General features: G+C 39.9%; 1 protein-coding gene across 11 annotated transcripts in view; it reads left to right on the forward strand.

The window, feature by feature from the left end:
• The window catches only part of LOC117956659 (receptor-type tyrosine-protein phosphatase U-like), a 203,807-nt gene that overhangs the window by 162,390 nt on the left and 31,016 nt on the right, over positions 1-10,401 (forward strand). For 6 of the 11 annotated variants that reach the window (XM_034891839.1, XM_034891840.1, XM_034891843.1 and 3 more), the window contains 4 exons: positions 2,063-2,135; positions 3,871-3,947; positions 6,288-6,305; positions 9,227-9,263. In XM_034891839.1, coding sequence (XP_034747730.1) covers positions 2,063-2,135; positions 3,871-3,947; positions 6,288-6,305; positions 9,227-9,263 — 205 coding nt within the window. The remainder of the gene's footprint in view (positions 1-2,062; positions 2,136-3,870; positions 3,948-6,287; positions 6,306-9,226; positions 9,264-10,401) is intronic. The other 5 variants (XM_034891841.1, XM_034891842.1, XM_034891848.1 and 2 more) reach the window with 1 other exon arrangement.

The raw sequence follows: 10,401 nt of genomic DNA on the forward strand, positions 1-10,401 counted from the left end.
AGACAGCGTGCCTCAGTACTAGAGCTTGCAACAGAATATGACACGACTACAGCCGTGTTTGGGTTTTCTTTAACACTTTAGAATGACATCACTAATACATGGTAAATTGATAGTCGGTTAATTAAACTAAACAATACAATGTTGTTTTGTAATGTTTACTAATATTAGAAATGTTATAATACGTTATTTTATCACCACTTTCATGTCATAAAATAATAAGTTTACACATTTAGATAGTTAATGATGTTAATAAATGTTTTGTAAAAACATCAGGAGGGCTATTATAAAGTTGCAACCAATGCTTATAAAAATAAGTTTAATGATCAGTAAATGGTTTGTTAAGCATCAAGTAACATTCATTTTGCCCCATTAAATCTTTTTTTGGCGCTCTATTAAAGAGATGATTTGTACACTGATAATAGCTATCTAAATAATGTTTATACATTCTTTACTAAGTCTTTAAAGCCGTCCAAATAATGTTTGTTGATGGTTTATAGAAGTGGGTAAGCCACTGATATCGAGCTGTCCAATCAGACGTGAGCAATGCGACGACATCTTCTTCACGTACACAATTGTTGTGACTTAATACACTTCAATACAATCCAAAATATAGAATGTTATTATGTGAGCAACAATAAACTCTTACAATAACAAATTATAGCATAACTAATAATGTGATGTCTCCTTTTGTTTGTTAACAGGAAAATAACTATGAACCTAAGTTTAATTAACTATCAATTGACCATTTATTAGCGATGTTTATTATAAAGTGTTACCGCTTGGGTTTTCTTTCATTTTGCTCTTCTCTCACTTATACTACTGATTTAGATTCAGTAACTCATCTCGCCGCACCAGCAGATTTAGGGGATGTGTGTGTCATGAATAGCTGTCACAAATGTAGTTTAACACAAATAGGTTATAGAGCAACAGCTTCTTCAAGCAGCGCGCCTCACTCAGTGTGTAGAATGAGAATGACTGCAGTAGGCCGCCTCCTCCCTCTCCAGGCCGCAGTGTCATCTCCGAGCCTCAGTCTCTCCCCGCTATGTTGTGGCAGATGTCTGTTGATGACTTGGCAAGATGCTATAATAGCAAAGTTACTCAGACAACCTTAGGGTAACACTTTGGAGTGCATTAGCAAAGTCCTTTCTGTTATAAGTTTCAAGATGCATCAAAGACGATCGACATGTTTTTTTGTTTTTTTTCCTAAACTTAAAGGTCCCATGACATGGTGCTCTTTTGATGCTTTTGTCTCTTTTTTTATATATACCTTAGTGGTCCTCTTATACTGTATCTTAAGTCTCTTTTATATAGGCCTTAGTCCTCTAATACTGTATCTGAAGTCTCTTTTATATAGGCCTTAGTGGTCCTCTATTACTGTATCTGAAGTCTCTTTTATATAGACCTTAGTGGTCCTCTAATACTGTATCTGAAGTCTCTTTTATATAGGCCTTAGTGGTCCTCTAATACTGTATCTGAAGCCTCTTTTATATAGACCTTAGTGGTCCTCTAATACTGTATCTGAAGTCTCTTTTATATAGACCTTAGTGGTCCCCTAATACCGTATCTGAAGTCTCTTTCATATAGGCCTTAGTGGTCCCCTAATACCGTATCTGAAGTCTCTTTCCCAAAATTCAGCCTTGGTGCAGGATTACAGCCACTGTAGCCAGTCCCACTATGAGCTTTCATTAGTATGTGCCATTTCTGGGTCTGTAGCTTTTGAATATGAGAGGCGAGGGGAGGGGGGAAAGGTGGATGCTGGGGATGTTGCCTTGAACAACTGACACATTTGAAATCCATGATGTCTCTCTCTCATGGGTGGACCATATTCTCTGGGCGGGCAAAGCAGAGAAAGGGGAGGTAACCAAATCGGCCCATCTGAGCTCTCATTTTCTCGAAGGCAGAGCAGGATACCCAGGGCTCGGTTTACACCTATCACCATTTCTAGTCACTGGGGGACCATAGGCAGACTGGGGGAATTCATGTTGATGTTAAAAAAACTCATAAAGTGGCATTTTCATGCCATGGGACCTTTTAACATGTGATTTCTAACTGTACTTTGCAGAGTTTTTTCGATGGCTGGGACGTCACAAAGAAGAAGGACAAGACCAAAGGAAGGCACGACAGTCTGCTTAACCGTAAGTACTGTTGTGTTACATGAAAGAAACACTAATGCAGACACTACCTGTCTCTTTTACTGTAGGTTACAGCACATTTATGGCTTTTCAAGCATACACCGTAAAGAACATTACCATTTATCAAAACTACTGCTGTCTTACTAGTCTGCCAAAGCCGGCCAATAACAATTTTTACTCTTGACTGCTTGTTATGTCTGGAAAGATCTCTTGTGCTACTGTAATTACGGTAAGGGTAATTCAAATGGATTGTTTAGCCATGGCTTTAATAGGATTTCTGCAGTGTTATTCTCAATAGCTGTTCATTGTGGTAAAGCCCTAGAAATCCCATTTAAAGCCATTAGATAAAGTTCTTTTTAAGGTGTGGAGGCAGCTTTTAAAAGGCGAGGCAGGTTTTAATCTTTTTCTCAAGACTTGATCTGTTTGCCAGTAATGTATGAACAACTTTCTGTCATATCTAACTTTCTCTGTAATCCTTCATTTTAAATGCCAATAAAGCTGTATATAAAGCCGAACTGCTGACAACACAACTATTACAGTATGAAATAATGTTTTAATCACTGCAGCAGCTTGGGAATGACTGCTGGTTAACATGTAGTGTTTATGGGCTGCTATTAAAAAAACTCCTTCAAGTCCTCCAAAGTTCGTGAATTCGACGGGGGGAAATCTAGGTCTTGAACATTTTTGAAAAAAAACATTAATTGACATTGATTGGTCATTGAACACACTTGAATTTATATATTTAGGAATAGAAATTGAAGGGTTAGGGTTGTGCTATGTCAGTTAAGGCGAGAGACCCCATAGAGTATCCACTTTCTCCCACTGTTCAAAAGTGAAGCCAAAATCTCCCTGATACGGGTGCTGCTACCTTGTAATTTTGTGAGCTAGAATCCGCGCAGTAGTGACCGGGTGGTGTTGAAGTCCCCCCCATACACCCTCCGTTACAATCCTGAGTCGATCAGCCCTTTTTTTTACATCAAGTAACTAATAAAAACCAAACTTATCAGAACAATGAACACTTGAACAAACATCAGCGTGATCAGAACTACCTAAACTGACAGAGACCATCTTTGGGATAAAATGCATTTGATGTGAACTTTTTTTTTTTTTTTTGGTCCATGTCCCATGCACTAACATGGGGGAGGCGGGGTTTATGACCTATACAGCAGCAGCCAGCCACCATGGGGCAATGCAGTTGTTTTGGCTTCAGTCTGTGTGTGCCACCTCAGTGTTCACACGGTCAAGCCTTACTCTTTCCTTCTGTGTGAGCTTCTGTAAAGCCTGTTAGTTCTCATTATAAAAATTCTCACTGTTGTAACAGCACTTAACCTTGAGCCATGTCTCAAAATGTGCCGTGTTGGATCCTTGAATTGGGCCTGGAAAGTCTTTGAAAAGGCCTTGTATTTGATGTTTAAGAAGCTGTGAGTAACCTGATTATTATTTCATACACCGGAAACAAAAGAAAATACATAAATGAGAACATTGATCCCTGGCCCTGCAGTCCCATGTCAAAGTGTCTTTTGTGCAACAGGCCTCCGGCTGCGAGGCAGGACAGGTTAAAAAAAGATTATCCTTTAAATTGATGAGGAATGTAGACCTGGAACGGGTCATCCAGTGAGTCAGATAACCTAATAGATGTGCTGTTGTATAATAAAAACCAATAAATTGACTCATAGAGTAGACGTGTCTTGTAATTACCCAATCAGTGAACCCTAAATCCTTATTATGTGCGTTTCAGATGATCGCCATAGAGTGAAGCTCCACTCTCTGCTTGCAGACCCCAGCTCGGATTATGTCAATGCCAACTACATAGACGTAAGTCTCCTTCCAGTTTAATGTTCCCTCCTCCTCCTCCACCTCCAACTCCCTCATCTCTGTCTTTGCTGATCCAACAGCTCCACCTTAAGAGCTCGTACTAGTCATCTTCTATTATATTTGTTGACCCGGTGCTTGACCAGAAGACCTTTCCACATGCTTTTCGAGGTTGTGTGTGCTGTTCTGTTACTCAGATTGAACTATCATTTAGTAACTACACCCACACACCGGCATAGCATTGTATCTGTTTGTGCTAGTACATGCAGGCTTCGAGGCCGGATTTTTTCACAGCGACTCCAGAGATCCCACAAGAGCCTATAAGCTCGGAGCAGCATCCTTATGACTCCGCCAAATGCTTTTGCAAGGCGACATTGCACCGCGATTGGACTCAATATAACACAGCTGATGCTTTCATCTACTTTAAGATATTTTGATCTTACCTACAGATCAGCTCAAGTCAGTGTCTCGGGGAGCCTCTCCGGTCCCAGCAGCGGTACTCGCACCTGCCAGAGCCTGTCTCGGCAGCTATGCATTAGATGGACCAAAACGATCTGAAGGATGGTCACTTTTTTCTCCAGCATATGGCGGCAAGGGTCTAAGAGCTTCCACTTCCACTCATTATGGAGGAGTCACTTGAGGGTGACTGTGAAAGCTCTCAACAGTCTTGCCTCCGTTTTTGTCGCCGGCTTTTTCCATGAGTTGTTATGGTCTCTGCATGCTGTATTACCTGCTTTGTTTCTACTATTGTTTGCTGAACAATGGGAATGTAAAGTGGACGGAAAGGGCCCGATCAGTAGTGGATGCCTGGCTCAGCGTATGTGGGTGGCAATGCTTAAAGCGGAACGTCAGAGTTCACAGCATGCTGCGCGTGGCCACTTTGTCCCCTTTAGTGCTTTGTGAGGGCTCCATTAGGACTAACGCTCCAAGGACCTTTGTGTCATTAACTGTGCTGTCCACAGCACGGCCTGCATGTCATGCCAAGACCCCTGGCTCACAACACTGCAGTGAAATGATTCCAAATGATTCACTGAAGATGCCAGGGTTGGAATTAATGGAACCTTTTTTAATTTTTTTTACCCTTGTGTTGTCTTCCTGTCAATCATTGAAAAAAAAAAAATGTTTTTTCAACATTATGGCTTTTCTCCACATTATTGTCACTTTTTCAATGTTGTGGGTGCTTGAAAAAAAATGTTTTTTCAAAAGTTTTTTGATATTTAAAAAAAAGAATTGTGACAATAAAAAAAAAAAATGAAAACAGGTTTAATTTGACCCAAGAACAACATGAGGGTTAAAGGTTAAACTAAAAAGTTCCAGCGGTCCCTTCTCTCATTTAAATGCAGGCTTGCATCGTTTCTCTTTGGCACGGGCAGAAAGACATGCCATTTTTGTGTCAAATCTTAAGATCTTTTTTTGTTGCTATTTTGTGTTGTCTATTGCTGATAGGTGTAACAAAGATGAGCATGCGAAGGGCTGAGCAGACACGTCTAAAACTTAATTTCTTTAGATGGCAGACAAATTTAATTGAACTCTCGCGCTACACACCCGTCGACTGTTCTGACTTCCACACCTAGATTGTGGATTCCTAGAAAAACTGCGCCGGTCAACTTCTGCAGAACACACTGCAACATTTGAAGAACGTGACTTTTATTCCCACTTTTCATCACCCCCCCTACCGGCCCGGTCAGACACCGCCTACCAAGAGCCTGGGTCTGTCCGAGGTTTCTTCCTAAAAGGAGCTTTTTCCACGCCACTGTTCCACTGCTTGCTCTCTGGGGAATTACTAGAATTGTTGGGTCCTTGTTAATTAAAGAGTGTGAAATAGACCTACTCTATCTGTAAAGTGTCTTAAGATAACTCTTGTTATGAATTGATACTATAAAAAATTTAATTTAATTGTTCACCTCGAGCAATTAAGAGAATGTATTTAATGACATGTATTTCCTGAGGCGTAATCCCTACCATGCCCTCTTGCTAAAGTGTCATCTATGTTGTCAAGGACAACTAACTCTGTGTCATCGCTGGCTTCAGATAAAAAAAAAAATTCTCTCTTTGCTAAAATCTCAATAAATATACTGAATGCTAAAGAGAAGTAAGATTCAGAGGATATTAATAGTTTAAAAAAATAAAAAAAATTGGCCCTTTCTGTAGAAACATGGGAATTGAAGTCTTTTGAACAATATTCTCTCCACAGGTCCTCAAGGCAAGCAGCTCTCTAACCATTTCATTATCCTCTTTTCCTGTTCTTTAATCACAATAACTAGCTCTTGTTTCCCCCCTACTTTCTTTCTTTCTATCTCTCTATTTTCCGCCCCCCGATTTCAACCTTTTGGCATCTCTTAGATTCGGATAAACAGGGAAGTAAGTATCTTGCTTCTCTTCTCTGTCCGCCTTTTCTCCCTGTTCACGCTGCCCCTTCTCTCGCTGTCCTTGCCAGCCCTCCATGGCTTTCCTCCAACAGCTTCCTTTTCCACTCTAAGCTGCTGAGCCTGTCTGCCATCACTTTTCCCCTGAGCTCAATTCTTTCCAAACTGAGTGTTGCAGTGTCCTCTTTCATCCATAGTCAAATGCTCACCTGTGGTTCTTGCTCAACATCAGGCTTTCTTATAAAAGACCTGATAGTATGCCACAGAGTAGAGTGGACTAGGTCAGATCAAGCAACTCCGATCACAGCACTGCATGGGGATTGTTTTAGAGACACTTACTGTTTTTTCTCTGGGCCCATAATTACAATGCATCACAGAAAAGAGTAATTGTTCAGTCAAACTATAAAGTGGCACCACACAATTCATTGAAATGTCCTTGTGAATGAAAGCAGATGTGGTGAGTGTGTTGCTGGATGTTTGGTGACTTGGTTACTTAGTGCATGGCTACTCGGCGAGGTTTTGCCGCTGACTAGACAACCAAAAACATGCTAGCGTGCGTTACATCCTAGTACTAGCCAGCCAGCAAAGCTAGCTTAACTGCCAGTTAGCTACTTAACTGCAAAGTAAAAGTTGTTAGCAAGTTACAATGAGTAACTGCCAGTTTGCAAAATATAAAAATAACTGCCAGTTAGCAAAATATAAAGATAACTGCCAGTTAGCAAAATATAAAGATAACTGCCAGTTAGCACAATATAAAGATAACTGCCAGTTAGCAAGTTATAAAGATGAACTACCAGTTAGCAAGTTATGAAGATGAACTACCAGTTAGAAAGTTATACAGATTAACTGTCAATTAGCAAATTGTATAGATTACCTACCAGTTAGCAAGTTATAAAGATGAACTACCAGTTAGCAAGTTATAAAGATGAACTACCAGTTAGCAAGTTATAAAGATGAACTACCAGTTAGCAAGTTATAAAGATGAACTACCAGTTAGCAAGTTATAAAGAAGAACTACTAGTTAGAAAGGGATAAAGATGAACTACCAGTTAGCGAGTTTAAAAGATAAACTTCCAGTTAGCAAGTTAGCTTTTTACCTTTTACTGTGCAAATTATGAAAATTGGTGTTGTGAACATTTAAAAGTAAGAGTCCTAATTTAAAATACCTTAATGCTTCTTAACAGAAATCAAGTTGATCAAAACATGTTGTGGCAGCTTTGGCTTCCAGATGGCTTTTTTTCCACCCACTCAAATAACTCCACATGAAAGGAATTCTTACAATTTTGGCCAAAAAAAGAAAGAACAATAATTAAATGTGATCCCTCTGAATCTAAAAACACACAAACTATCATATTGTGTATTTTTAAACTGCTGTAAGATTTGAAAAAATACTTTATATTGACCTCAACTTGTTGTTCAGCCACAAGGGATGCCACTCTCTTTCTCATTTTACTTTTAATGCAGCTTTATTTCCAATGCATGTTGTCACTTTAATTTGTTGACACAGTTTGGCTATGAAAGAAACCCTAGATTTTGCATAACCCTGATCCTGTTCATTTATTTATTCAGTTTTTTTTAATTCCTCAAGCTCCCTTTAATGTTCCCCAGTGCTCTTAGGGAGGATTTCTATTAACATCTGTTTCAGTACGATTCCTACAATTGATTCTGAGATGCATGATAAATATGAGCACTGATTTCCATTTTGCTTGCCAAGGTCGGATTTACACTAATTTGTCACAGGTTGTAGTTGCAGTGAACCCAATTGGAAATTAAAAGTTGTTTTGGCCTTTTCAATAGTATAGTAGGCTATTGATAGGCTTTCCACGTCCCATATGACATTGCATGTTTTTTTTTGTTTGTTTTTTCAATCCTTTGTGAATTCATAATGTTTGATGTTTTTCTGTTTGCCTGCTGTTGGAAAATGTGGTTGCCAAGGTGACAGACGAGAAACTGGTTGGCATAGGCAAATTCAGGAGGAAGCAATGGAGGGTCATGGGAATGAGGGTTGCTGTACTCTTTCATAGCAATGGCCATCCATCTCAACTTCCCTCTGTGGCATGACTGTTTTGGAATGTAATTTCTGTGCCTGCATGGCTGAAAATTGTGTGTGACAGTGTTTGTGTGTTGGGGGGGGGCGATCTGTACAGTATTTGTACGAATGTTTACCCTATACAAATGTTGGAATCACTTTACCCATGAGTGGTGAGAGGGCACACAATTCTTAATTCTTGGGATCTATCGTGCTTGGCTGCTTTTCATTTAGCACCCTGGGTTTGCTTGGTGGAGGGCCAGGGTGCCACTAATAGCCTTCCAAACCGTGCACACTGTATCATAACTGCACTAATACCAAGCTGAGCAGAGAGGAGACAGTCTGATCACTCAGCGTCACTGAGGTAGAATTACTCCCAGAGCTGAAGATCCCTAACTTGTGAATCTAGCTTTGATCAGCAGCCCTGGCTGCATGCAAAGCACCGCACAACTTTGAAACGCAGCTCCCTCCTTCTGCATGTAAGGACCTGGCTCATAGAGAGACAAGGAATTAATGCCGTTTCTTTCTGCATTATAATTTGTGATGGGATTTTCCCAAATGAATAGCCAAATCAGCGCAAAAGTTCCTGCCGGGTCAAAAATGCCTACATATTTTAAGCAGAGCGTCATCAGCGAATGACCTGGCGCAGACTAGTTTTCACAGCCGCTGAAATACATCTTTAGTCAAAAGCAGAGCAGAAATTTAGCAGAGCCACAAGATGAATAAGAGATGCTGAAAATGGAGAACGAGAACAGATGGGAAATGAGATGAGAAGTTAGATGCCCCTGAGTCTCACTTCATCATATGCTCCTGTATTTATTAACCCTCTCCCATCTCCTTTTTCTTTCTTTTTCTCTGCCATCTTTCTCCCTCTCTCTGTCACACAGGGTTACCAGCGATCAAATCACTTCATTGCCACTCAAGGTGAGTGTCAAATACCCAGCAGCAGTGGTAGACTGCTAATGTTGAAAGTATTCAAATGGCTTTACTGAATTATTAATGTGTAAACAACAAGGAGCCTGTGTTGCCTCATGCTCACATCTGGGTTTTCCACCATAAAGCACCACTTTCCATCCGCCCGTGAGAACCACTCTCATAACAGTCGACTGTAACTGTCAGTCAATCTGCACTGTAACACTACTGACTGTCGCTCTCTGTGAAGTTCAGCTTTTGTGTCTCCCCTCCCCGCCATCTGCATGTGTGGTGCACCATCTCTCTGATGTCAGTTTGATACATTATATAGGCTGTTTTCCCCAAGCAGCACACACACGCGCTCGCGCACACACACACAAACACACACACACACACACACACACACACTCACTCACTGGAAGAGAGAGAGAGGAAGAGACAAAGAACGAAGGAGAGAAAGAGACAGAGAGAAAGAGAGCGAGACATTCTCTTTATTCTCACCTGGCTCTGATCCTATTTATTCAGTGAATATGTTTTTCACTTTGTAATTCCCCCTCTGATTTCTTTCCATCATTCACTTTGGTCTCAATTCTCCCACACAAAAGTAACCTCCAAAGATTTCTCTCTTTTTTACATTTTGTTCACAAAGTCTTTCTGCGTACTAGAGTGCCGGCAGAGGTGGGAAGGGTGCCACAGTGTGCTACTTAAGGAGTACAGGCTTATACCCGACCTAAAGTTACTGATTTAAGAATCAAACAATACGGTTTAAAGTTTACAAAGACAACAGTCATTTTATTGATTTTATTGTTGTATTAAACATTACCATACATAAACGACAGAAGCATCTACAGTATCTCACAAAAGTAACTACACCCCACACATTTTTGTAAATATTTCATTTAATTTTTTGGGACAAAACTGAAGAAATGACACATTGCTACAACGTAGAGTAGTGAGTGTACAGTTTGTATAACAGAGTAAATGTGCTGTCCCCTCAAAATAACTCAACACACAGACACAAACATTTTTGGCCTGCACCGTATATATATATATATATATATGTGTATGTGTATATATATGTGTATGTGTATATATATGTGTATATATATATATATATATATATTTATATATATATATATATATATATATA

The sequence above is a fragment of the Etheostoma cragini genome, chromosome 14 (genome assembly GCF_013103735.1).
Source record: "Etheostoma cragini isolate CJK2018 chromosome 14, CSU_Ecrag_1.0, whole genome shotgun sequence".
Classification (NCBI taxonomy): Eukaryota; Metazoa; Chordata; class Actinopteri; order Perciformes; family Percidae; genus Etheostoma; species Etheostoma cragini.